The sequence below is a fragment of the Meleagris gallopavo genome, chromosome 1 (genome assembly GCF_905368555.1).
Source record: "Meleagris gallopavo chromosome 1, MGAL_WU_HG_1.1, whole genome shotgun sequence".
Lineage (NCBI taxonomy): Eukaryota > Metazoa > Chordata > Aves > Galliformes > Phasianidae > Meleagris > Meleagris gallopavo.
The window spans coordinates 56,320,388-56,348,370 of record NC_139404.1 but is presented as its reverse complement, the minus strand read 5'-3'; the positions used below and the strand labels follow the sequence as shown (position 1 = coordinate 56,348,370).

The window sequence follows — 27,983 nt, the reverse complement described above, 5'->3', positions numbered from 1 at the left end:
GCGGCGCAGGCGCGGCGAGCGCGGCGGCGATTCTGGGTGACGTCACGAGCCGGGCGTGACGTGCGGTGGCGCGGGCCGCCGGGAGCCGGCCGGGATCTGCGCTCGCCCCCCTCCCCCTCCCACTACGGGTCGCGGCTGGGGGCGTCCCGGCGGCGGGGACGCGGCTCCCCCCTCCCCCTCCCTCGCCCCAGCGCTTCGATCCAAGATGGCGGCGCTGAGCAGCGGCGGCAGCGCCGAGGGGGCCTCGCTCTTCAACGGGGACGCGGAGCCCGAGCCGCCGCCGCCCGTGCTGGGCGCCTGCTACGCCGGGAGCGGCAGCGGCGACCCGGCCATCCCGGAGGAGGTAAGGCCGAGCGGCGGCTGCCGCGGGTCCCCGCCCCCTCCCTCCTCGCCGGACCCGGCGGCCGCGGCCCGTACGGCGGCGGAGGGGATCCCCGCTCGGGGGAGGCCCCGGCCCTCCCCCTCCTCTCCGCTGGCGGGCAGAGCGCGGCGGTCGCGGGGCGGAGAGGCTCCGCGCCGCCGTCCCGCTCCGAGCGCTCGGGCTGGAGCTGGCTGTCGGAGCGGGGGTGGCGGGATGGGGCTTCCCCGGCCCTCGGCGGGGGCATCGCCCGGCCGACAGGCCGGCCGGTTCGGAGAAGGGCGGCGGGGGCACCGCTCCCCGTGCTGTCACACCGCGAGTTACCGACGGGATGGCGTTTGTGGAGCTATTTTGTAGTCGCTTGGCCCGGGCGATTTTGAAGCGCTTGAAAAAATAGGGTTCGGTGGGGTTTGTTGTTGGCTTGCGTCGCGATTTGTGCACGGGGAGCGTTAAGAAACGCCAACGGACAGCGGCCGTGTGGGCGCTGGGGGCGGTGGGCCCCCATCTGCGGCCCTGTGACGGGCTTCCTGTGCTGCGGGGCACCTCGCTTCGCTTCCCAACCCCGCACGGAGCAGCGCTGCCTGTTCCGCGGGGGTTAAAGCTTGAGGTGCTGGCAGTTCTGAAGCGTTTTTGGGAGGTGGGCTACGATGTGCAGTGGCAGTGCTGGCTGTTCTGCAGTTCTGAATGCTGTAGGCACCGAAGTCTCAGCTATTTGCCACATATCGTACATCAAGTCTGTTTTAGAGGTAAATACAGCTGCCGGAGACTCTGCCTCCTCGTTCGGGGCTTTGGTCGCTGAAGGCCATTTCAGCTCAGCCTTTCTGAGCGGGTTTGTGTGATCCGTACAGCTCTCTGAGCCCTGAGCAGTACTGCTGCCCTGGGACAGGCTGTTCTCTGCCCCTACCTCCGCTTGGAGAGGTGAGTAGGCCTTGGGCCTCGGCTCACCAAGAGGTCCTATTTGGCTCCAGCTCACTGGATAATAATGCCTTTTCTTTATTAATAGCGTTGTGGAATGGCGTGGAATTAATGAGTTGAGAAGTTTGGCAAGCACTAGAGCTCATGCTGAGTAGGTGGCTAGGGAGGAGAAAAGGGAAGGAGGCTTCCGCTGTTGATGCTGTTGAGAGGTAAGACTTGCCCATCTTAAGGAGCTACCTGCTCACCTTGCTGAAGGAAGGCAAAGCTCAGCACTGTGCTCATATTTTGCACCTCAACAGCAAGATGATTAAATGCTTTGTGTAATGTGAGTCCTCTCTTAACTTTCCTGAGTAAGGAGAAACTCTTTGCTGACTGAGAAAGCTAAATACCCAAAGACTGGACTTTAACAAATGCTTTCTTTTGGCAGCAAAATGAGTTTATAAAGCATCTCGCTGGCTTTTATTGCCCTGATCGTGCTGGTGCAGCTCTATGTGGAAGTGAATTGCTGTGTTATTTCCACCATAAAAAATAATGTAAATATCAGCGGAATCGTTAGAGTAACTGATTTATTTTGTGGCCCTGGATTCAGTTGTGGTAATACAGCTGAGCGGGGTAAATAAACTGCGGTGCGTGGGAGAGAAGAGAGGAAAACAGTGGCATGATAAAGGAATTATTCAAATCTATTTTTCATACCAGAAGAGATGTCACTTGAACTTCAAAACTGCTTCTGTGGGACATTAGATTTCACTCCAAATGCAAAATTACGCAGCGAGGTTTGTTTTTTTTTGTTGGTTTGTTTTTTGTTTTGTTTTTTGTTTTTCTCTTTTGTATGTTACATCTCTGTATGAAAAAGAAAATGAAGCAGCCCGCTGCCTCTCACACGTGCCAGCTAAGGGCTCAGTACCTCTCAAGTATATGGGTGCATAAAAGCACAGTTAAGGAGTGTGTGGTGGTGTTAATGTATTTTTTTTCAAGTTTTTGCTTTCTATACATTGGAAATAATGAAGCACACAGGTCTGAGGCAGAGCTCAGGTGCTAGAGTTTTTATTTTTTGATGTGGTTTTGTTCGTCAGTTAGCTAGCTCTTCCTCAAGTCGTAGGTAATTACCTTTTGTTTGCAGTATATATATTACGCCATCTAAAACCAGTTTTAATAAAGCTTAAGAGCAAATAATTGCTGATCAAGTTGAAGTGAAAACTATTCTTAATACAAAAACAAGTCAGCGTAACCATAATACAGATGCAAGGTGACATAAGTCAGAAAATTCTGAAGTACTTGTATCTGACTCATGTAAGTGTGTGTTTTGGTGTTCTGTTTCCCTTCAAGAGAATGTAAATCTAGGCTTTAAAAGTAACCTTGCTGTGAAAGCGCGTCAAGGAGCACAACTTCACGTATTTAGAGGAGGCACCTAGAAGGGTTTTAGTTCCATAGTTCCCTCTGCAGTCTTTAAGGAAACGCAGTCCTGATTTCCAGGAGGAAAACCTTCCATTCTGTGCTGTTTGTAGGTGAAAGAGGAGGGCGGACAAGGAGGATCTTTGATAGACCTTACAGCAGGAAAACACGAACGTGTCAGCTGAAATCCTATGGTAAAGGAGGTGTTCTCTGTCAAGATCATAAACGAATGTTGGTTAAGACTGCATCAGTATTGCTAACGAGTTCAAGGCTTGGAGTTCTGACAAACCAGTTTATGGCATATCATTCAGCTCGTGGCCAGTTTTGAATCGAATAATGAATCTAGTGCTTCAGGAGCTGCCCTTGCAGCATAACTGCTGATACTAAAATTCTTCAGATAATGAAGCTGTTACGTAAGAGTGTAGTAACTGCAAAGGCATTTTTTCTATATTGAATCCAAGTTTAGGAAGAATAGTTTCACACGCAGATGTAAGAACAGTATGTTTAGGAAATAAGTCCTTTGCAGGGCATAAGGATTTGATAAGAACAGGGGAAAGTGAATTGGGGGAAAGTGTCCTCTTCTGCTCACCATTCTCTGCCTGGGGGGAGCACTGGCACCCAGGGTGTGCAGCCTGGCTTTTACCCTGTGATTCTCAGGACAAGAGATTGTTTGGATGGAAAGCTTTTAGAGTGTTGTAGGGTTGTTGATACAGTAGTGTGCGTGACAGCTGGGAGAAAAGGTTCTGTTCTTGTTGCTAGAAATTATTTACACCGCTATTAAATAATTTAAATGGGATTTTCTGTACTCGGAGCTTTGTGCCCTGAAGTGCTTTTTGAAGACAAAAATGACTGAAAGTTGTGAAGTGAGGCTCTGAGCTGTTGGGCAACCGATGGCTTTCTAGGTGGCAGTGCTGGTGTTGATCCGGCATAAATATTAGTTATGTATGCAGAAACCTTAATCTGACAAAACAGATTTAAGAGGAAAAAGAAAATTTAGCATGAGAAGATACCTCTAATCTGAAATGAAATAACTGGTGGGCTCTCATGAAGCAATCCTGTTGGTACACTAAGAAAAGTCCATCTTCTTTTTCTCTCGTTGCTTTCATAGTTTTGAGAATATGTTTTCGGTTCGATCTCAGTTGTGTTTTGTTGCTTTTGTGTTCAGTGACAGATGTAACTTTATGGTAGGTGAATGGCATTCTATTTAATTGTGAGAACAGGTTAAACTTTGGCTACCAGATGCTTCATCTCCAGCCAATGTTGTGCAGGAATATATCTCAGAAGATAAGTGCGGTGGTTTTTTGCACAGCGGAAGCAAGTCCTTAGCTCAGTGTGCTGTCTGACGTTGGGCTGGAGCTTTGAGTAGATGGTGTAGCTGAGGAGAGCCTAGAGGAGGGTACCAAGGGAGATGCGAGGTCTAGCAGATCGGATCTTTGGGGAAAGACTGAAAAACAGAGGATTGTTTTTGTTTTTTTAAAGGAATGGGAATTGTCAAATTTGATGCAAAAAGGACTGCAAATAGTTTGTTCTCCAGACTCGTGGTTGTTACTGCCAGAAGTAGTGTGTTTAAATGGTGACAGAGGAGATCATTTTGAGTTACTAACACACTGTTTTCTTTACGGCTGGGGACAGAAGCATGAAAATAGACTTTCTTAGCTAACTTATACAAGTGCCATTAGTAGCTTCTGTCACCTGCGCAGGCAAATGTATTTCAGGAGTGATGGAGAATAGTTGATCCAGATGTAGGAAAGGCAGTGATTCTGATAACCTCTTCTTAGAAGATAAAAGTCTTCTTCTGTAGACTTTTATGGTTCACTCTTGGCAGGGCAGATTGAATGCTAGAATGTAACCTTGAAATACTTGAGTTTAGTGGGGATGTTAAAAAGATTTCTGCTGATGATGGGTTTTTTCCCCCCAGAAGGCAATGGGATTAACAGCTCTGTCCTGCGGTAGTTTGTTTGATTACATAGAACTTGCTTATTAGATGAGTATATTTAGAAAAGCTTTGGTGTCTCAGGGATTGCTTTCTGCCTGTGTGGATATCCACAATTTAGTTGGATACAAAGTGTGTGGCTGTGAGTATTTTTGTGAGTGTGTGTTAGTACCTGAGCTCTTAGGCTTTTTCTACTTGTAGTAGTTGTTAAACTGGAAAGTGTCTCATTTTTAATGCTGTTCTAATAATATCTTTCTTGATGCTTGTTGTAGCCAGGAAAGTCAGTTCTTTTGTTGCATGCAGTTGGCCAGATGAGAGAGCTCCCCTATTCTGCTTTGCTTTGTTATTTTTTAGCAAGCTTATAATTCAGTTTTATTAATTATTGCGTCGATAGAAAAGTTGCATGAAAGATTTGAAGGTGAATTTTGCTTAGGACGGAATACGATTTTGTATGTACTTGCAAAAGAGATAAAAGGGAGTTTCACAGTATGAAATGGATAGTTCAAGTCCAGCCTTACGTAGAAGCTACAGGTTTTTCTCAGAGACACTTTTTCAATTTTTATGTAGCACGTTTCAATCTGAACAACCTGCTTTTGAAGAGCAACGGTACAGTAGAAATGCCCTGTCAGAACGGTACTCCTGGATGACTAACGCTGCTCCCAGCGGCTGTGGTACATCAGGCAGTGCCCTGCCACCGAGAGGGGCACGCGTGGCCATTTTGTGTGCCTCCTCCCATGCGCTCAGCCAGATCCGTGCTGTGCCGCGTGAGCGCCACGTACAGCCTTCTGAAATCGATCCACTAATGCTGAAGAAAATAAGCATCGCTTTTGCTAGGTTTGTTTTCCGTAAGATTAATGAGCTCGGCAAGGCATCTGGTGAGCTCCAAGCCCCTTACAAAGGAGGTGACAAAAAGTATGTGGTTTGGTAGAAGAGTGCTAGTGTGGTGGGCTTGATTCTTGCTCCTCCCCACCTTGTTTTTTAAGGCCATCTTTGTCCCGGGAAATTACCACAGAGCGCCCTTCAGGTTTGGTTTTTGTTCTGTATATGAATGAGAACTCTCTACCTGACACCTTAAATCTTTGAGGTCTTAATTTTCCTGTTGCTCAGTTGTAACAATCTTACTTGATTTCTCTGGGTTGCTTCTGGGTGTACAGTTCATAGAAATGTATTGATGTGCCATAGTTTTCCCAGTGTGCCAACTATGTGAAGGTCCTCCATGGACTTCTTGTGTAGTAGGCATACTTTCCCTGCAAAGTTCTGGCTACACGATTTTGTTTTCTGATGTCCTTGATGGTTTTCATAATTTTTATCTGTTCACACATCTCTGTGTGCGTACACAGCTACTTTATCACAGCTAGTACAGAATATAGCAGTATGTGTACAATCAACATGTCTCTTTCTTTCAGTTGCTCTTGAGCTTTTGGGGCTTACAGTGCAATCCTCATCTATCCTCCTGCACACAGCATCTTTCCAAAATGATGAAATCTGTATTTATGCAACTGATTTCCTCTCCTGTGACCAGTACTGAAGTTATACGAGGCTGCTTGATGCAGAATTGCATGCCTTTTTTTCCTGTTTAAACTCCTTGCTGCAAGTATTGGGCTTGTTACCTCATTTAGTGTGTGTGTGTGTGTGTGTGTGTGTATTTATATTATAATTATATTTAGGCAGCAGTGACTTTTTCAGTTCTTTCTGATGACATTACATAATTGTGGCCCCTGGCAAAAGGGAAAAATGTGATGGCCTGGTCTGATTTTAACCCACCTCCGTTGTCCAAAGGTGCTGCCTGTGCAGGCAGGAGTTGTCAAGGATCAGTGCTGCCAGCTGTCAGCCTGCCTTAGGAACTCCGACCCGTATGAACAGGAAGGGTCAGAATACAGAACTTGTGCTTCCTTCAAAATGGAGCTTCTTGTACCATGCAGGTATAGTGCTTGGTGACAGTGAATTATCCACGCTATCAGGACTGTAGTTGAGATCATATGAGTGTCTTTGGGCACTGAAGGAAGTGTTTGTTCTCCTAAGTTTCATATCAAAGAGAGATACTGTCCCACTATTCTTGCACAACATATGCTATGAAAGGGAGATAGAATTTCTGTGTGAGAGTTACCAGCTTACTTGAAAATCTTGCAGGCAAGTTTGTTAGTGAACAATATTACTTACTGATTAAAACTCTGCTGCATAATGAGGTTACTAAGATGGTTTTTTCTTTCTGAAAGAAGGGGGATATCAGCAGTAATATCCTCATTGTTGTGTAGTGAGGTGCCTCAGACAGCATAGCCAGTAGTAAAGCTGCTGGTAAACCTGCTGCAAAGTTGGAAATACTTCTCAAGTGCAGTTACGTTGTGTTTAGTCGACATTTTTGGACCACTTTATTTTGGATAACAGGATTATTTTTGAGGGTAGATGTAGAATGCCTAGTTTCCTTCCCTCTTTAGCGCAAGTTACTTACTAATAATGCTTGAAAAGCACTGTAAAATCAACATGAAATAAAACGTGACTGACTTGAATAAGTTGGTAGTTGTAGGTAGGTATCTGGAAGATCTGTGTGCTTGTGGCCTCAGCCTTTGAACTGGTATTGTAAATTTACTCATTAAGTCTTAATAGGTCAAACCTTCTCTACAGTTTTTTATGTAATGTGGATTTCAATTGGAGTCTTTAGCATCATCTGAAGTAGTTTTCAGAAATAATTTCTTTCAGTATTCTCATAATTTGACTAGAATACTATTTGTTAGTGATAATAAATAATTGTGACTGATCTTAAGCTTTTGCTGCTAGTTAGAAATTGATATAACTTGTCTCAGTCTCTAGATTGAGCAGTCACAGGTTATAGATCTTGCAGCAGGTTTTATGTGATAAGTAGTTCACTGGTGTAACCAGCTAAAGTCTGACTGAATGAAATGAAAATCTTTCTGCATTTTTTCCTATTATTCTGAAGCAGACCTTTCTTTACCACTATTCCGTCACCACGTGTGTTCTATCTTGCTTATTTGTTTGTTTTTAAAACCTTCCAAACACTTTGTACAATGAATGGCACGGAGCCAATCCTATCTTGGAAGTTATTTCATTTTTCATGGTGCTGTTGGAGTTAGTAGGCAGTCTGGGCTGCTGAGCTGAACATTAAATGCCATCCAGGAAAATGTGGTTTCTATGGCAGTTTCTATTTGTGACTGTTTTCCAAGACTACGGGCAAATTACTTACACCTGTTTTGTGTTGTTTTTGTTTTGTTTTATAATTTTGATATCTGTTTAAGATAAAAACACGATGCCTCAGCTCCCTTATTGGATCACAGCCACACTTAACACAAATATACTCTAGTTTCAACTGACAATTTCAACTGTCTTTTACGTTCTCTAGCCAGCTAGTAGAAAGCACGTGCACCATGTAGTAACAGTTTAATGGTTGAATATTGTAAAGAGTATAGCAGATGATTTTTGTGGATTGATAACATGAACTTTTGAATAGGTGCTGTTTATCTTTTGTAGGCAGTCTAATGAATTGTGTGCTCTGGCAAGGAGAGAGCAGAATAGGTTCTGTAGTTCAGGAGAGACTATGTTTTGCCAGTTTAATTAATGTGACCCAGCCTGTGTAAGAGCCCTGCTTGGCTAGCATTTGCTTCTTAGATCCAATTATTGTAATTAGCTGGTTGTTGGCTGCTTGCTTTCCATCACAAATATGACTTGTCTTCAGTGCTAACATATGTGGAGCAATAGTCTGGTGGATGCACAATAGTTTAAGTTCACCGCTGTATGGGATTCTCATTTGTTGCGAGTCTGTGGTAGTTACCTTTCTAGAACAAAATTGCTTTCTTAAATTAGAATCTTAAAAATCCAGATTAGAATCATAGAATGGCCTGGGTTGAAAAGGACCACAATGATCATTTAGTTTCAACCCTCCCTGCTACGTGCAGGGTTGCCAACCAGCAGACCAGGCTGCCCAGAGCCATTAATAGATATATATAATTGTTCCCTGTGCCCCCTTTTTAATTTTAAGCCTTTGACAGTCTTGGGAGAAGTTATAAAATTCGTAAGTGTAAATACAGTGAATTGTGCTACAACTCGATCTGAGTGATCCTCATGACTACCACAAAAATACCAAGGGGAATGAATACAACTAATAGTAATTGCAGCACCGAAGTCTGCAGGAATGTGGAATAAGAGATTAAGTTTGATGAAAGACACCCAAAATTGACAGTTAACAGTTTAAATGTCGGCTACAAACACCTCTTGTTTTTCACACTCCTGTGTTCTGCTGTGGTAGAAAACATGTTGACTTTCCTTTTTGCAGTGCTTGGAGGCAAACGCTACTTAGCAGCGAGCAGCAAAGACTGTGATGTAGAAGGGGGGGACTGGCTGCGAGCTGGAGCTGAACAGGAAGGCTGCTGCTTCCTGCTAGCTCCATCCACTGACCTGTGGGTGCAGAGAGAGAAGGTAACTCTGCAGCAGCTGTAGCAGTCACAAGGTCCTCTGCCAAGCTATTTCAGCACGCTCGAGTGGCAGAAAACTTACCTCGATGCAGAGAAGAGTTGTTTTCCTCATTTAGCGTACTGAGATGGTTCAGGCATCTTGAACTCTGAATTCTTTTTGTTTAAGAGGAGGCAACCTGAAAGGGAAGGGCCTGACAGATTGAAAGGCTGCTTGTTCTGCTTTAAAAGTAGAGCTCAGTGGTAAGCGATGCCATTTGCCTTTAGAATTAAACTAAGGAAGAGACATGGAATGCCTGGATTGCAAATAAATAAGAGATGTCAGAATATTAAGTAAAAACTAAATGTTTATTATACCAGCATTTGATATGATAAAAGTTTCCTGGTAAGGAAAGAAAGTCTTTAGTGAGTGTGTTTGTCTTACAGGTGTGTAGTGGAAATGCTGAGTCAGGGCCTGAAGCAGTGATTGAGCACCTGGTGGGAAGTCAGGGCCAACCCTTGGAGCTCAGGGACATGCAGTGCACCTGAGTGAACTGAAGGGGTGGAGCCGGGATCCATCCCTTCAGAGACCTCAGGTAAGGGTTGGCAGTGGAGGCAAGGGGATCTTGCTGGAGATCTCTGTGTACCTCAGGTGTTCTAAGGGTAAGCAGATTCTTTCCTTAACTTCCGTGTCCACCGCTGCCGTGTTTGAGCATATCCTCACTTAGACCTAGGACTTTACTACTGCGCAGTCATTGCTGTGCTTACCATTGTGTTACAGCGTTACAAGGTGGAACAGTTACTCAGCAGTTCTAATGTTGATTGTTTCTTCTGTTAACTCCTCGCTAATGGTGAGACTGATACATGAGCATTAATGTGGTCAGATGTTTTCTGGGTTTTTTTGGAGCAGGGAGGGAGTTGTTGGGGGTTTGTTTACAGACATAGTGCTGTAATAAACACAGTTGGATATTTTTCCACTTTTGTGGAAAAAGAGACCTTTTCCCTTGGCTACAGTAACGTCTGTAGATATTAATGTCTGTAACTTGTTTACTGTCCTGTGAGTGTAAATTGCAACAGACTCATTCTGAACTATCTAGCTAACTGACAATTAAAATATACCGTCAAAGTTGATTTCTCAGACGTTTCATAGGAGTTACAGTGAAATAATTTGCAAATGTGAGTACTGAATTCGGTAAGATAAACTAGAAAAGGCAGTCTCTGTGTTAGCATTTGTCACTTCTATAAAATCCTATGTGAATCTCATCGCAAGATGGTTTTGATTCAGTGAATTTTTTCCTCTGCTCATGTTTTTCATCATGCTTGTTCTAGAAGATTATTTTTTTTTGCTACACCACAGAAAATATGATAAGCATAAGGAGCCGTCAGAGCAAGAAAAATGCAAAACTGAGCAGAGTGTGTGAGTTAAGAGAAGCTTCTCTTGAGAGATGGAGAAAAGCTAGAACCAGAGGGAAGATTATCTTGCCTACTCTATGTGCACGTTACATTCCGGTGTATGAGTGCAGAACATGGAAAGTGGGCTTCGTAAGAGGAAGGGAGAGTGCTGGCACTGCTCTGGGTTGATGAGTGGAGAAAAGATCTCAGGAGAAGATACCAAAATGTGAGAAAGGGGCAGCAGTGGTTTTTCATTGTCTGGGAAAATGCAAGTTCTCTTGTCGTGCACACCCTAAGGTGGGGTTCTGAGTTAGTCCCATTGCTGTGCCCCCTTGCCTGTCATACACTCCAACCCTTCATTTTCAAGCTGGTGAAGTCCAGCTAAGAATGACTTCAGACATGACAGCTTTCTAAAGCAGTTTCTGACAAAGTGAGCACTAGCCCAGCAGGCTAAACAATTGCGTGGATTCTGTGAGAAAGAAGCCTGAAGGGGCTGATTAGAACAGTACTGGATAGGTGTTAATGAATTCTGTCCTCATTGTAAAGCCATTTTGAAATCAAATTCTTCAATAGCTGCTTTGTCCCATGAAAGTAGTATCCAACATTGCTAACTGTGATAATCCAAGTGCAGGACATACCGTTTCTGTGCAAAGAATGACTTTTTTTTGTTGTTTATGGAATATATTCAAAATTCCAGGTGTCTTCTACCGAATATGGAGGATAGAGTTGGGATGTGCTGCAAGATTTGAGTTCTGATATCAGATGCAAAAGGTAGAGAAGACATTTCACTTTGTGCTTTCTCGGGCAGTGCATATTGTGACAAGCAGCAAAGAATGCAAAAATAACTTTATGGCTTATAGTCTTTCACATTGCAGAGCTGTCGCATTTGCTGAATAGAATGGATTTGGGCTCCTGCTGTATCTGACTTGCCTCTGGCTTGAAATAGGTTGTCATCTTTTCATTACATTGCAAGAGAGTGCTTATTTGTGAAATTAATGCACGGTTATCCACAATGGGCAGATACAAGCTGATGTATTCCAGAGTGTCTGGAATATCTCCAGTCTTCTATCTGTCTGTATCCCTGTCAGCCTCTGTCAGCTTCTTTCTGTCAGCAGCACTAAAAGGAGAATCAAATCTCATCTCATGATAGAGAATAACCTTAACCTAATGCTACCAAAAAAGACAGAGGCTTTAAAAAAAAAAAAAAAAATCAGGTTATCCTAGATGTAAAGGACTTTTTTGTGTGTGTGTGTGTGTGTGTGTGTGTGTAACTGTAATGAAACAGTGTGTCTGAAAAAAAAGCCATGCTGCTTCCCATGGATTGTGGCTGGACTTGTACATGGACAATACTGGGTGCACTGCAGATCTACTTCAGAATACATCAGTGTTTCTAGCAACTCTCTCTTAGGCTGGCATCAGGTTTTGTATTTCTGCAAGATACTGGGCAGTAATTTTCCTACAGTAATCCCTTTATCTGCATTTTATGCCTTCTCTCGAACTAGAAGAAAACAGCAGAAATCTGCTGGCCATTGAGAAAGAGTAGATGTTATTTTTCTCTTGCTCATGGTAAAACTCCACATCTGTGTGATATATATGCTGGGGACATGGTATGTGAAAGTCTCTTGTCTCTGACTGTGCATGATGCAGATTGAGTTGGGGCAGGATATCTGAGCAAGCAAGTTTGCGAGGAGGAAAGGAGAGTGCTGGCTGTGCAAGCACAGCCTTTAGTGGCTTAATTCCTGTGAGGAGGAAGTTTGGGGTGCTGTGTGCAGAAGCAGACATCTTGGTGTCACAGCAGGTAACTTGCACAGGGCTGAACTCCAGTCAGAGAAAGGTTTAAGTTCATTTAATTAAATTGGAGTTGTTGTAGGTCCTGCATAACAGAATGCAGTATGCATGCATGGGTGTTGAGTCTCAAGGAGAATTAGCTACCTAGATGACGGATGCTCTGGATGCAAATAACAGTATATAAATATATTCGCTGATACAGGATGCCAGAAGGTAGCTTTATGTAAGTAGTACTAGTTACCACGTGCAGGGAAGTTGTGAAGCTTGGAAATTTGCTATGTCCCATGCTCTTATGCATACCTGGTTACAGCTAGTGTATGCTGGTCAGAACGAGACTTGTGAGAGATTTTCAGCTTGTCAAAAGAGTGTTGATGTATAAGGCACTTAAGATAGGTTTTCCATTCCTGTGAGCAGCAAGTAATGATTCAGCGCTGCGGCTGACTTTGATAAATTTCAGTGTACTCCTAACTGTGAGTTTCCTTTCTAAGATAATAGAAATCCATGCTAAGTTTCCCTGCAGGATTCACTTGTGAAAGGCTCTTACTTCAGTGCTCAGGTAGGTAATACAATAGGTAATTCAGGGCACCATTTCCAGCCACTCTGAGCAATATATGTCTTAAACTTCAGCTTCTTCAGATGGTGCAGTCCAGTAGCTGGCAGGAAATTAAAAAAAAAAAAAAAAAAAAAAAAAAAAAAAAAAAAAAGAAGGAAAAAAATCATTAGTCATTAATTTTTTGCTCTTGTCCTGGTAATAATTTAACAGGAAAACTTCTGCCCTCTGTTTGAGGCTGTTGGACTTTCTTGCTGACTTCTCTTAAGTAACACACTTCCTATGTGCATTTTATTGTGGCTTTGTTACAATTATTTTTGTATTCAGTAGCTTCTCTGTGTGGGGGAACATTCTGATCATTTCACACAAAGTAGAAAATAGCCTATGAGCAAGGAAGTTGATTTTCAGTCTTCAAAAAAGGTATTTGAAAACTCATCTGCCAGGTGAAGCATCTTCTCTCCCTCTCATTACCAGACATTAAGTGTAGTAAGTTATTGATATTAAGGTATAGTAAATGTTGAGGATGACTTCTGTGGGTAGAGTTGCCGGAGTGAATAAGAAAAGTTGCATAAAATAGCAATGAACCTGTTTTCTGAAAGTAATCCTGAGATGTTTTTTCTTAGTTTGCCATAAATTTTCTGTATACACCACGAGGTTAACGGCATGTTAACATATATGCAGTAACCAAACATCAAAAACTCTTATATTGAACATGTTAATTGAAATGGGGAACTAATGCTAGCTCGTTCTCTTCACCAAGCATGTGCCTACCTCTTGCCATCTTAGGAAAAAAACATCAGCAAAATGCAAAAATTCTGCTGTTTGCTGCTGGTTAGCAATCCTAGCTTCAACATGATACACTGATTCTAAGTTGAGAAGGAGGCTGACTTCCACAGTTGCTTTAAGAGAATTTACCTACAGAGTATTTGAGTATCGCACTCTTTGTTTGATGTTCAGCTGTCCTAAATTAGGCCAGGAGTTATTCCAGACCGCGTGACATCATGCGGGAGGCTGTAAAGCCATGGGGAGTTGGCCTGGGGAGTGGCTGCTGCTAAAGGCTTGCTGGGCATCAGCCAGCAGGTGGTGAGACCTCGTGTTGCTAGCAGGCTGTTGGTTGGCAGGCAGTTCGTGTTGTTGAGCATTACCTTAATTACCCAGGTAACATATGAGTTCTGTATTTCGAGTGTCTTTGTGAACACCTCAAGCTACCTAATAAAACTTGTATTGATCCAACTTGAGTTGGACCCTGTTATTAGTACGTACTTGCATCTTCTTTTTGAAGAGGTAAGTTGTCATAATTTGTATGATCAGACCCAGTCTTGAGTATATATATATTATAATTCATGAAATAGTTATGAGTTAAACTAAAAGATATAGTAGGAATCCTTAAAATTGTTTTGGAAGAAGCACTGTATTTTTATTTTTATTTTTTTATTCTGGGTCTAATAATATTGACAATGTTTTTTTACTTTTTCTTTTTAATGAATTTTCTGACCAGCAGTAGCTGTGAGGAAGAAATCCTTCTCTTCTTCTCCCTCTTCCCCCCCCTAATAAATTTCTGAATTTGTTTGGGCTAAAATAGCTTCTTAAATATGTGTAATGTTTTGGTTTTTTGTTTTTTGTTTTACCTAATTTGAATATTGCATTGGTGCCCTTATAGGTGTTAGGATTAGAATTCATAGTGATATTTCCCTATACTAATCTCCAAGTCCTGAAATGGACTCTTTGAAGTCATTGAAAAATATGTAAAGACCTGAGTTATTTCATACTGCAATTCCATAAGTCTTCTCTGAGAACTGGAGGTAACCACCTCTTTCAAATCACATCCAAATTCTATTGGAAAAAAAAAAAAAACAACAAACAGACAACTTGCAAGGTGGAGGAATGTACAATTCACGTTATAGAAAGTGCTTATGATCAAGAAATAAAGCACTAGGTCTGGATTATGTGAATCTATTGATGCAGATTGCTTATGACTTAAAGTTTAGTGGAGTTCTTCTTTTATAACCCCACTTCTATCGTACTACAGAGTCTTGCAAGAAAAGTACTTAATATAGTTCTGATAAACAAAAAATAAAACATCAGAAATTATTTATTCAATGAATTTTGGTTTATGAATTTTAAAACCAAATTTATTTTATCAGGGAAGCAGGCTGTATGTTACTGACAGTGGGTGATCAAAATAGCATTGTACACTCTAACTGATATCCTAATATTTTTTATGGGCTTCTGTTATTAAATATGTAGGAAATATAGATTGTTTTTGTTTAGGGCTGATTCTGTAGACTGTCTATGATTTAATGAAGTTAAAATATTTAATTTTCTATTTTAGGTATGGAATATCAAACAGATGATTAAATTAACGCAGGAACATATAGAAGCGCTGTTAGACAAGTTTGGAGGAGAACATAACCCACCATCAATATATTTAGAGGTAAGTTTGTGCGCAGATGAATGCAGTTAGATTACTGGTGTGATATCTACATCTTTATATAAAGCATCCTATGTTAAATGTAAGTATAAATGTAGTGAGAGTACATTCTCCTCATCTTCTAGAAACCTAACTCTCTTTCTGTTGAAGTAGAGGGGAACTGTGTGGGATTTCTGGTATTTATCAATAAGGGAAGATCAGTACCGTGTTCTAGCAGTTATGCTTGTGTGACTGAATTGTAAGGCATCCTTTTTGGTGCGAGGGGGAAAAATTACGTGTGCTTGTGTGGTACTGACATGCATGTTCTGTTATTACAAGTCATACATGTAACTAGCAACAGGACTAGAGGGAATGGCCTCAAATTGCACTGGGGACATTTAGGTTGGATGTTAGGAATTGCTTCTCCAAGAGAGGGGTCAGGTGCTGGAGTTGCTGTCCCAGGAGGTATTCAGGAAACATTTAGATGTAATAATGAGGGACATGGTTAGTGGGAAATATTGGGCAGTGACAGGAGGACAGTTGGACTGAATGATCTTAGACGTCTTTTCCAACGTTGGTGATTCTGTGCTTTTGTACACACGTGAAGGCATAGGACTTTGCCTTTAAAGCAGTTGACTTCCTTTTTTTCCATTTGAAGTACAGTTATATAGAATCCAAAAATTGTTATTAGTAGAAGGAACCTTTCTTATAGAATTGTATGGAGGAAGAAATAGTTTTCAGCTGCACTTAATTTATAAACTAATTATAGAGTAAATCTTTTTTTTCATTACTCAAAATTCATTAAATTGTGTTGAATTTCATGACACACATGAAACAGTCCATTAAGGACCATAAAAAGCCTATTAAAGACTGTATGCACAAGTTACATCTATTAGGAAATGAATGAGTATCACTTGCTCCAAACCCTGTCCTCTTGTTTCTTTCAAGTATTGAAAGAACTGGAGGTCAAGAAGACTTACTTTGCAGTCTCTTCAATTGTAATTGCTGCCCAAAGGCACCGAGTAATTAAAGATCCCATTATTTGACATATTTCTAGCTTTTATTGTAATATGTGAGAGCAGGACAGTAACATGATTGTACAAATGTTGACAAAATGTCCTTGAAAGTTAAGGTCAAGTTAGACCCTCTGTACTCCCTTTATTTGATGTGAAATGGAAGTATTGAGTGAGTGTTAAGAGCTATTTTAACCACCCCGTGGTATGTAAATATGCTTGTTTTCACATGAACCTATTCATTCCATATCTTTAGATTCAATATTGCTGTGCATATATTGGTTTTATTTGATAATAGATCAAACTGGAGTAATAGTGAGTCTCATATCTACTAAGTCTGGATTTCAGGTATTGAAAAGATTAATTTGTTTACAGTCATTCTCTTTTTCTTGTAAAGAAATAAAAACTGAGATCCCTCTGCTGGAAGCCTTTAGATTGTTCCATAGCTCATTGATATGATAGAGGACATTTACAGTAGTAAGTCTTTACCCAGAAAATGTAGAGTCTAAGTCTGAAATGTTTCACGATAGCAAATCATCAAGCTTAAAGTAGGTTTTTGAATTCAATAGTTGCTTGTGTAGCTGAGACAAAGCTACACAGTTCAGGTTCATCAGTGGGGTATACAAACCTTGCAGAACAGGCCATGGTATTTCCTTGCCACAGTGAGTTGTGCTGGATCATGAAGTGAGTCTCATGACAAATAATGCTGGTACTTCTTCAGTTATTTTATCCCATGAAACAGCCAGTCCTATGAAAAAGAGCCTACCACCATTGAAATGAAAAGCCTTGGTTTTTCCCCAACTCTTTGTTCTATGGCTCCTCTGCTTCCTTTATTCAGATATTTGCAGTACTTAAGATATTTTGAAACAATCTAAGAGGAAAATGTTCTGGTTTTGCTGAATTTGCCAACCAGTTGTATACTGAATGTGATTATGGTGAAGTCCCATGAGTCCCAGATATGTGGTTGAAGTTAAGGGAAATCGTTTACAGCTGTGAGCCTAGAGGTGAGAGAGAGAGGAATGTAGAGGTATGGATGATCATGAATTTGGATAAAACTAGCTTCAGATTGATGGAAATGAATAGCTTTGAACGTGCAAACTAGTCATTTGTATAGTGCATAGATTTCCTGGAGTAGAACTCAAGTGTGAGGGAAGGAAAAGAAATACATTATGAGGTAATGTGATGCAGACAAACAAGATTACTGGGTGGTTGTTTTTTTTTTTTTGACAATTCATTTCAGCTGAGCAATGGTTACTTATCTGGTGTGTCCTTTCTGTGCCTTTCCAGTCTTTTTGACTGTTTTAGGCTTGACCAAGAACAAAGACTATTGCTTTTTTCAGAATTTGCTTTGCAGCCATTTATCTGAGTGTAGTCTGCTACTACTAGAGCTAATAGTTCAACTTTCTGCACTCATAACCAGACCAATCCTGGCTGCAGGATGGAAGGATGAAGTTGTATGTAAAAAGCTGTGAATGTAGTTTGATAAAGCAGTTAAGAACATGTTTCCTTCCAGAAATTGCAGAACTAAGAAAATACAGTAGTTTTTATATGCATAAAAAGAACAGGAAATTACGCAGAACACACGTGGGTAGCTTAAGCAGTTCAATTGCTAACTTATCCTTCTGACATCCATTAGAAATAGCAGACTACCTGTGCACAGAACTGCTGGGTGCTGTTGGGCTTTTTGCTCAGTTTCCATACCTGGGCATCACCACTGACTTCTGTGCGTGACTTCCACCTTCCCCCAGAGCTTCACACCTTGGACTTGTCACTGTCCAAGCATATACTCAAGTGTACGCTTCAACAGGAAGGCACTGTAACTTAAACTCTGTACAGCCTTTTCTGACTTGTTACTTATTGTTTTGCTGAAGTCTCTTTTTTTCTGTTCAACAGAATATTTACTTGCTTTCACCAAAATGTATTTGTATAATTTGTCATGTTGATGATGTCAGTTATGTTTCCTCCTACTGCTTGGATCATCTCAGTTCTTCATAAAATGTGAGCAGCCCTTAAGGACTTTGTGGGCTGTGCCTGTTGATCATCTCTGGTGGGGCTATCAGTAAAAATGTTGTCTGTTTTTCTTAGACAAAGATGGAATTATCCAAAGCTAATTGCTAGATAAGAACCTGCAACTGAACATTTCTTTCACCCACGTTGCCCGTGGTGTTGTGAACTAGATGTTTGTTATTGTATTGCTTTCTCCAAAACCATGGCTTCTTGATAGCTACTGAAGGTCTGATAGCTGATATTTTCTGATCAGTTCCATAGGATTCATTCAGTTCTTTTGAGTGCTCCTATGGCTTATCTTTTGTTTCTTATGCCTCTTAGCACCTGCTGAACTTTACAGGACTTAAAGCACCTGGTATAACGGCTCCTGGCCTGTAGCAGTACTGCCTCTATAGACCTGTCAAGTAAAGTTGTAATTGAGTCTGGTTACCAAAGAGCATTTCAGTTAAAAGAAATAAAAGGGGTAGAAAGTGGCCATAGAAAAGCTGAAGAAGGAAAGCTGAAGAATAAAAACATTCTGAAAACATACAAAGAATTTAAGTAAATTGTTTTGCATTGAATATAAGATCTACACCTTCTTTAAAAATAAAGATGAATTTGTGTTTTAGAGTTGCTCAAGAAAATAGGTGCTAATGAGATTTTAATTCTGTGCTTGTCTGAGCAAGCGAGGAGATGCACAAGAAGTGTGACAGGATTTTTTGAGTTTTACATAAGAAGATTTTAAAACTGACAGCTATTGTTGCAGCCATCACTTCAGGGTTTGTCAATTGACTATGAAAGGAGAATGGATTACCTGAAATACTGGAAGTAATTGACACTATGTTGAGTTCGGCATATATTTAATTACACCTGCAAGAGGCATACTCAGAATCACCCTGCTTTGATCTGTCACTCCTTACTGATGGAGTTAAGGAAAAAAAGGGACTCTTTGAGCACCTGGAGTAGGGCCTTCAAACCTGTGTGCATTACTCTGTGTCCAGCTGCCTGGAGTGGAAGAAATAGCCTGAAGCTCTAGGGTAGCACCTAACTTGTCTCCCTTCTCTCAGCACTGGAAAGAAGGAGCTGGGGAAGGAGAGCAAAACCAATGTGATACAGGGGTTGGGAACTAAGTGGACAGATGATAGAAAAGAATGCTCCTCATTAACCATACAATTTTCTTCTAATGGCTGTAATTAGTAATAGCTTTGGGCATCTTATCAAGGCTTTCTAGTCTGAGTACAAGAAAAACATTTCTGCTTGTTCTGGATGGAAGAAATAATTAATGGATTAAGCACTGGCTGTATTAAAAGCTAAGTATGGCTTCTGGAATGTAGATAAAATCCTTTCTTAGGTAATCATAGCTCTTAACGCCTTCCCCTGTGTGAGATGCTTCTCAGATCTTACAGACCCCTGGAAATCACTGTCAAACATTTGAAGTAACTGCTTGACTCAGTATGGGTAGAAATAGCGTTAATAACACTTTTCTTCTAGAAGAGAGGCTGTAGGGGCTCTTTCATAGATTCTACCACATTTTTGGAAGTACTCTGTATTGCAGCAGCTGAAAACATCAATGATTTTTATCTTCCCACATACTTTCTCACTGTGTTATATCTGTCCTTGAGATGATGTTTCCCAAAATATAGTTTGTGATTCACTGTGGAAAAACCCTTTTCCTAAAGATCTATCGAAGCACTGTAAATAGAGGAAATCTTTACTGCAAAGAACTCGAATACTATAACACTGGGAAGTCCTGGGTTGCAGTTGCAAACATTTTAGAACTGTGGGGTTTCACATTCTTCTGTAACGGCCATCAAATAAGCCTTTTTCATCCTTATCAACAAAATAGGGATGAAAAGGGCAACACGAGTTAGGAAAAAAAAAAATAAAGATCTGGATATTCCTAATGCTATATGAAAGTAAAAACTGTTTGTAAACTGAAACAACATACATAGATCCAAAGTGGCCAAAAGCAATTGGCTTTAATTTATAAAGGCAGGTATAGTAATTGGATAGACCAATGCAGTGAGAAAGGCATTATAACAAGGGTGTGAGGACAGAAGGACTAGTGCTATAGAAAGGTGCTATAAAGGAAGGAAAGAAAATTGCTCACCCATATCAGAAGGTTCTAGGTTCACAGGGGAAAGCTTCACCAAGGAGGGATCTCCAGAAAGAGATCCTTTCCCAGTGGCAGTCAGCCCTTAAATGAGATGTAGGAGAGGTGCAGCCAGGCTCCACCCCTTCCTGTCTCAGAGGTGAATTACCTTCACCTGTGCTCCCTGGGCTGACCTGGTCCTTTCCCCAGGTGATCAATCGGTGGTTCAGGCCGTGCCTCAACAGTTCCCACACAGAGGGAAGGAAAAGTTAACAAACAGGATTGTTCCAGACTCTCAATTATGGTTCGAGAGGCCTTATTTAAAATTCCAAAATGTCATGTCTTTCTTATCTTATTATATTTCAACATCACCTGTGACAAATTTCTCTGAGAACTTAATTTAGCAGTAGTGGCCCATTAAAATGGAAACAGCTGTTCACAAAATGAGGTCGCGTATTGTGCCTGTACTTTCCTTCAGCGCTCAGTGCAAGAGCAAGCCGCCTGACCTTCTGGCATTCAGGCGCTGTGCAAGAGAAAGCAGTGTACAAATGCATAGGTGCAATGACAGTGGTATAAAATAGGGTTCAAAGCTCAGTCAGCTTTTTAGTGTTACAGGAATTTTCTTCTTTCTTAGCCTTGCTATTAGAAGCAATTGAAAATGAGAATGATGGTACTAGAGAGGTGCTTATCTCTAACTGCTGTGGTTTTTCTAGTTTATGTCTAATACTCCAGGGAAAGTAAATTTGATCCAGAGGCCTTGCTGCTGCCATTTTTGAGAATTCAGCTGTTGAATTTTGAGAGGGTATTTCATTCCTTGTTGCTGTATTACTATAAATTTATTAAAGAAGATTGCTGATCTAAACTGTGTTTTATGCATCAGCGGACAGACACAGTCTGAAATGGATCATAACGATGACTCTGATTGATTCAAACTGCTTGTGGTATTCAAAGAAAATACTAATGCTAGGAAACTTAGTGGCTCCATGGAGAGATTCACATGAACTTTCACCAGGCTTCTAGCACAAGTTGGTCAAATATGTTAGACTCAAACTGGAGTGTCTAAAGTTAGTCTAAGAACAGATTTAGGCATCTTACTAATACAGAAATCCTGATCTACGTTGCTGTCTATCTTCAGCTCTTATTTAACTTCAGTGACATATGCATTTGATCAACAATCTAAAAGGCTGGACATCTTTTAAATAGAAATACGATCTTAGTTTCCAGAAGCCTGGAAACTGTCATTTTGACTTCTAAGATCCTTAAAATGTATGGACACTACCTAAAAAATGATTGAGGAAGAGAGAGAAAATGATAAAACCACTTGTTGTGCTTGAATTTAGACTAAATTTCTAATGATGTGGGCAGGAAGAAGGAGAAAACATGGTTTGCTGCCTGGCTTTGTCCTAGGTACATTTTTTTTTTTAAAATATTTGACTTGTTATTTTTACTTTTCTTAAATGTTTTAAATGGAATGTATAGCCTGGTTGCAGTCTGTGAAAGCAAATTTCAAACACAATATGAATAATAAGTAATGTAAAAATACTCATGTTTCTGAGGAAATCCCTTGCCTATATAATCTTGGCACAGCTGTGTATCATAATATGAATTCTGTTGAGTTCTGAAGTCAGTACTAATTCTATCAATATGTTGCAACATTTAAGTAGTAACTTCTATTTTTTTCAGCTCTGCTGCTTGTGAGCAAGCAGTTGTTATCCTATAGCACATATGTACATTGTGTATAGGAATTTCTTATGCTTCAGCTGAACTTGGCAGATTACCAGACCTGTCTACGTTTTATTTAAAGTTTCTGAAATATTCTCTCATGATTTGCATATATTCTGATACGCAATGTAATTAAAATCAACTTTTCCTTTTAGTTCAGATAACTGTAGAGTTGCTTGTAAATTTAAAAGATGCATCAATTTAAATCTAGTATTCAGCTTTTAGAATGTATCTTTTCTATAACTTAAAGAAATACTGCAAATTGGGAGCCTTCTAGTGATACAGTGCACAAACATGTTTGTTGTGGATAATATACATGATTAAAGACACTTTGTTTTTTGGAGTGAACCAACAGAATCCCAATGGCAGCAACAAGCACAACAGCAAAGATGAACTCAGAATTTTGTGCCTGGATGGAATGCCTGCATAGCACCTTTACTTCTGAAATGCCATCCCAAATTATGAGGATGTTCTGCGTAATTTTTTTTTTCTGTTGTAGATAAAATACAAAGTAACTAAATAAATTTGTATTTCAGAAACTAGTGATGTTAGAAATCAGCCTCAGGGTTGATCCGTAGGACCTTACCTGACTTGAAGACTTGATGTATGTCAGCTAATATGGCCTCTAATGTCAGTAGGTCAACTGTGTGGCACAAACTTCTTTCAAATACTTTGCCATAGATCATTTTTGCTTTTTTTACACTCCTTAAATTTAAGTCAGTCAGACAATTCTGTTTTGACTTGGTACTGTTCTCTCTGTCGTCAGCTGGTACTGATGTCTCACCAAAGTGCTTAATTTTTAAAAATGAGACACATTGGAGCTATTCTGTTTCTGCTACGTGAACTACTGCAGCTTCTATGTAAAAATAGTTGTTTTTTAAATAATAGAAAAACACATTTAAAGGCTAATAGTAGATTTCTGCTTTCTTGCTGTTCTATTGCTAGACCTTCTGCTGTGACATTGTGTTACAATATTTTGAAGAATTCACCCCCATTTAAAAAATAAAAAAAAAAAAAAGCTTTTCATGCAGAGTCCAATGGTATAGAATCCAAACCCAGTAACAGTTCCCAGTTTTCTATGCTCATTGTTTATGCATTTAAGAAAAATCATTTGACTTTTGAGTTTGCACTAGTGACAGATGAAGCTGCCGGTACCAACATTGTAGGATTGGGCATTTTGAAAGATGTGTGGAACTCTGTGAAGGAACTAAGCCCACAAGCATCCGGAAGTGGTGTAACGTTGCATGTGTTAGTTCAAACAATCTTTTGCAATGTTCATGAGAAAAGGAAGTAAGTATTTAGAAAAGTATTGGTGAAATGATAGTAGTTTATGACTCTTAATTTTTGTTTACTGAAAACAGTACTTGACACATGGAACTCTTACTGGAATTTACATGAAAAGTTGTTCCTGGAAGTAAGAGTGAGGTGCTTATGTTACTGTACTGCCAAAAAATGCCATTATTTATAATTGTGTAACTTTCAATTTACTTTTCACGGTAGGATGAAAATGTTTTGGCCTTATGTCACAGACCTTGTGGTCTATTCATGAAACTCTAGAGAATTTCAGTTCTTAAAAGGAATTGCAAGCAATTCTCAGTTTTCCTGCAACATTTAGGGTTCAGAATTGTGGTCTTCACCATTACCCTTTAAGCAGCTTTTTCTTTCTTAGTCCCCACTGTCAAATTAATGTTCTCTTTGTTAATGCAGTTGGGATTATAATGCAAATTTTGTAAGTAAGTCTATTCTGAGGGATCTTAAACCTTCTTAAAAAGAGAGAGGCCAATCACTGTTTACTTTCTATAAACTACCTGAGTTTGGTTAAAGCTGCACGTACACCCCTGGAGAAATAAATCCATAGTCAATGCAGTATTTGTGGCAGCATCGCTGAAAGTAGAAGCATAGTTATTTTTTCTCTTAAAAATAATATATTTTTTCCTGCAGGTGTTTTGGTCAGTTTAATTCTGTAACTTTAATTAGAAACAAGTTATGCACAGAGAACTGGAGGAAAGCAAGTAAATAGAAATGTACCTTACCCTGATGTAAATATCCCTTTTCACATCAGATATATGTGGCCTGACAAATCTCAGTCTTGCTGGAGGTCTATGTAGGAAATTCCCTTCATTGCTCTTCAGATATTACATTTGTGGCATCTTTGTTTCTTATCACTTATATAACATCCTCGGTTAGCACCAAAATGTTTATGTAGGATGAAACAAAAGTTTCCTAACTGATGCATGTTGTCAGATTCAGAATTTTGAAGATATGTAGGTCATTGATGGTAGTTCCTCCCATATGTTTTCGTGGAAACTACAACAGCTACAAAGAACACAATAACACTATTTGATAGAGCAAATTTGCAGCTATGAAACGCTATTTTTCAATGTAATCACCACCTTTAGTAATGCATTTTTGTCAGTGATGAGCAAGAGCTGCATGCTTATAAAAAATAATTCTGCACCAGTGGAGGTGACCCACTGTCACTGTCAGTACTGAAACATGCTTTCACTGCCTCACTGTGCTCATATCCCCTGTTTGGTTTCCAGAAATGTACAGTAAGTGTTGATGAATGTCAGTGGGTGCCATTTTTTCTGCACGGAGAAATTCATTGACACACCTTTGCTTCATGGATGCTTCTATGTCAGATGCTGTTGTGACAGTTTGCCCTTCATCTGCCATCTGTCACACAGCAACAACATGTAATGGCATTTGGTGGGAAGGTTCAGCCTCTCCTGCCATCCCACCAACCTCTGCCTCTAACGTGGGCAAAGGTCATAAACTCGGAGGCATTACCTTTGGAGCTGCCCTCGTAATACTTCTGGATACAGATTGAAATGGTCTTGTTACAAAGAAAGTTGATGGAAGCCATCTTTAAATGAAAATATCTACTCTTACAGATCTGTGTTCATGGCATATTTGTTTAAAACGTCATGGACAAATCGTGCTGAACTTTTTAAATTGATATGGACTTGCATAGACTTTACTTGTGAAAAGTCAAACTATATGTGATTATCACACATAGTTATGAAAAACAAAGCAAGGATCACTTTGACCTGTTTTTGTGCAAGTCTGTCATGGGGCAAGTTTAGTTGTTTTCTAATTTAAACATGTTTTTATACTCTGGTCAAAAAAAAAAAAAAAAAAAGGAAAGATAATGTAGTGCCAGAGGCGAATGGTGAGCAGTAAGTGAGGTAAGTTGTCAGATACTGATGGCAGAAAGCAGGCTTTTGCTTCTCTTAGTTATTGTGTTAGATGTGTTACATTCCAACAGAATGGTGCATTTAACTTCAGCTGACAACACTTGTTAAAGATTGCTGTTCTTTAAAGCAGTTCTAAATCAGACTGTACGGTGCAGGTGCTTTAAAACTATGATCTATTATTTCTTTTATTCACTCATCTGTTTCATGGATTAAAATTAGTTCAGAAAGTTTAACATGAGTTGAGAGCCATTAATTCTTTGCTTCCTGTCCTTGACCAGACAATTTTGTATTTATGAAAAGTGTGGATTAGTTCAGAATGTTTTTTGTTTCGCTTGTTCTCAGTTGACATTTCTGTTTTTATCTGAGGCTACTACATCATTAAAATAGCCATTCTTCCTTCACAGGCCTATGAAGAGTACACCAGCAAATTAGATGCTCTACAGCAGAGAGAACAGCAGTTATTGGAATCCATGGGAAATGGAACTGATTTCTCTGTCTCCAGTTCAGCTTCAACGGACACAGTTGCATCATCTTCCTCCTCTAGCCTCTCTGTAGCACCTTCATCCCTTTCAGTTTATCAAAACCCTACTGATATGTCACGGAATAACCCTAAGTCTCCACAGAAGCCTATTGTTAGAGTCTTCCTGCCCAACAAGCAAAGGACTGTGGTAAGTCAGTTTCTTTCAGCATACTTAGAACCTCAGTATTTCCTGTGTTCTTCTTCATGCAAAACTTAATTTAGTACCTGAAAAGATAGCTGTATTTGTGCTTTGCAGAACTCGGTTCTTTCGATGTGTTGGATATTTTCTACAGTGTTAATACAAAGATGTGTGCTGTATTGCAGAAGTGGACACACTTTCAGGAGTTCTGTAAGAATTGAAGCGACTCAAGTATTTGCCTAAAAACAGCTCTCTTAAATAAATAGTATTCTACCATTTTTCAACAGATAGGGGAGGCCAAGAAGCTCTGTTTCTTGTAATATGCAAAATTACTTATTGGTTTAAAAGGACAAGTTTGGGGAAGTTAATGTTTTCCGTATAGTCAAAGTTGCTAGCAACTGTGAATGCTTGATAGCTAGAAGCAACCTCTTGCAGTTAAGTAGGGCTGTGCAAAATACTCGTTGGCTTTTGTTGTCTTTTCCCTCCCAGCTCACTGTGATGAGTGCTTTATAATGGGAGCCTATCAGGTGCTGTGTAGAGAACTGACATTGGGGTGGACACTGCTGCTGTTAATAGGAGCCTGCAAGCGTTGCTGTGTTAGTGTTGCCTGCAAACTGCTCGAAAATTGCTGTTTATCAGTTTTGGCAGTGTTGCAGTGATTCCTGCAATTGCAGGAAAAGAGTTGACTTTTTGCAGGCTATCTAACTGTGCTTTTATAGGCATGATGGTTTCACAAGCACGATACCTACAGAACAGTCTCAGTATGTGCTTTTGAACAGTACGCTGACCAGCAAACAGTGATACATGACTGTCAGCAGTTTCTAAGCTCTTTTTTGCAAGTCCTTCCACTTACAAGGGAAGCTGTGGTCCCAGTAGAAGTGGAAATTGAGATGACTGCACAGCCAGTGTCTATGTGAAACCAGTGCTTTTCATAGCAGCCAGAAATTGGCTATCACTGAACTGTGACGGCACGTGGAAATTCATTGCCAGCAAAGAGGTGAAAACACAAATGACACTGGAAGACATGTTCTATCCCTCCCCTGCTACTTTCCCTTCTTCCCTCCCACAAAGCAAGAGAAATCAGACTTACTTTTTTTTTTTTTTAAAGGATAGCTTAATAATGCAGGATATTGCTAAAGCGTGAAAGTAGTTTTTGATTTTTTTAACCTGGAGAGAGGGGGATTTAATATAAACTACAGCCACTTTGTTGCACAGTGAAGATGTATACTGTTAAACAAGATGATTTTGTTGTGTGTATCAGCTTTGGCACCTAGTGCTACCTATATTTGAAATTTGGAGAGAAGATAGTGGACTTCGAAGGGACCCTGGTTTCTTCTTTGCGTGTTCTGTCCTAGTCTGTCTGGCTGTTAAAGCCCCAAACCCTGTGATCAAGCTGTCCATAAGTATATCATTTCCTGCATTATTCTGTGCATTTCTTCTTCCTGCATGTTCTTTTCTTCTTCTTCTGTAAGCTGTATAGAATGTTTCTACTCATTTTTTTCTCCTCACATGCAGTATTCTTCTGCTCTTTTCCTCCTCCTCTTTTTTAACTTCCTCCTCAATCCTTTTATTGGAGGAGTATTTTAAGGCTTTTTAAGTTTGAACTATTTTGCTTTTAAAGCAATCATTTCGTATGAAGAAGAGTCTATAGTTATGCAATACACTGCAGCAGTCTTGTAGGCATGTGTCATTTTTTTCTGTCTTTTATAAATATGTATTTCACCAAGTTTGAGTTAGACTACAAGTAGAATCACCAGAGAGTATTGTTGGCCTTTCTTTTAGGTGTCCTGTTTGCACAAACAAGTTCAGTCACTGTCTGAATCTGTGAATCTGATTACAGTTGAGGAATAAGAGGTATCACATAGCCCATACTGAAATTCAGTTACAAGCAGTTATTTAGGCCAGTACAGAAGTATCTTGCCTCATCTGAGAATGCGTTATGTGTGTTGCTAGCCCACTCTAATCAAAGTAAAATGAGCTGTCTTAAACCAATGCATCTTTAAGGTTTTAAGTAACAGTAGCAGACTAGCATGGCATGCTCTGGAGCACGTGAGACTCTTCTTCCTCAGACTCCTCTCACTTTAATCCCTAAGCTTTGAGTTTTATGATGAATGTAGTGATTCGGCAGTATTGGCCATGCTCATTTGGAGCTTACAGACTTAATTGCCCTAGTTAA

The 27,983-nt window shown here is 40.3% G+C and overlaps 1 protein-coding gene across 8 annotated transcripts in view; it reads left to right on the top strand.

Moving 5' to 3' along the window:
• Nucleotides 1-27,983, top strand: part of BRAF (B-Raf proto-oncogene, serine/threonine kinase) — an 81,955-nt gene continuing 53,972 nt past the window's right edge. For 5 of the 8 annotated variants that reach the window (XM_085228756.1, XM_085228761.1, XM_085228716.1 and 2 more), the window contains exons 1-3: nucleotides 3-343; nucleotides 15,061-15,162; nucleotides 25,553-25,816. In XM_085228756.1, coding sequence (XP_085084882.1) covers nucleotides 206-343; nucleotides 15,061-15,162; nucleotides 25,553-25,816 — 504 coding nt within the window. In that variant the 5' untranslated portion in view covers nucleotides 3-205. Of the gene's footprint in view, nucleotides 344-7,382; nucleotides 11,162-15,060; nucleotides 15,163-25,552; nucleotides 25,817-27,983 lie in introns of those variants that run through there. The other 3 variants (XM_085228707.1, XM_085228725.1, XM_085228740.1) reach the window with 2 other exon arrangements.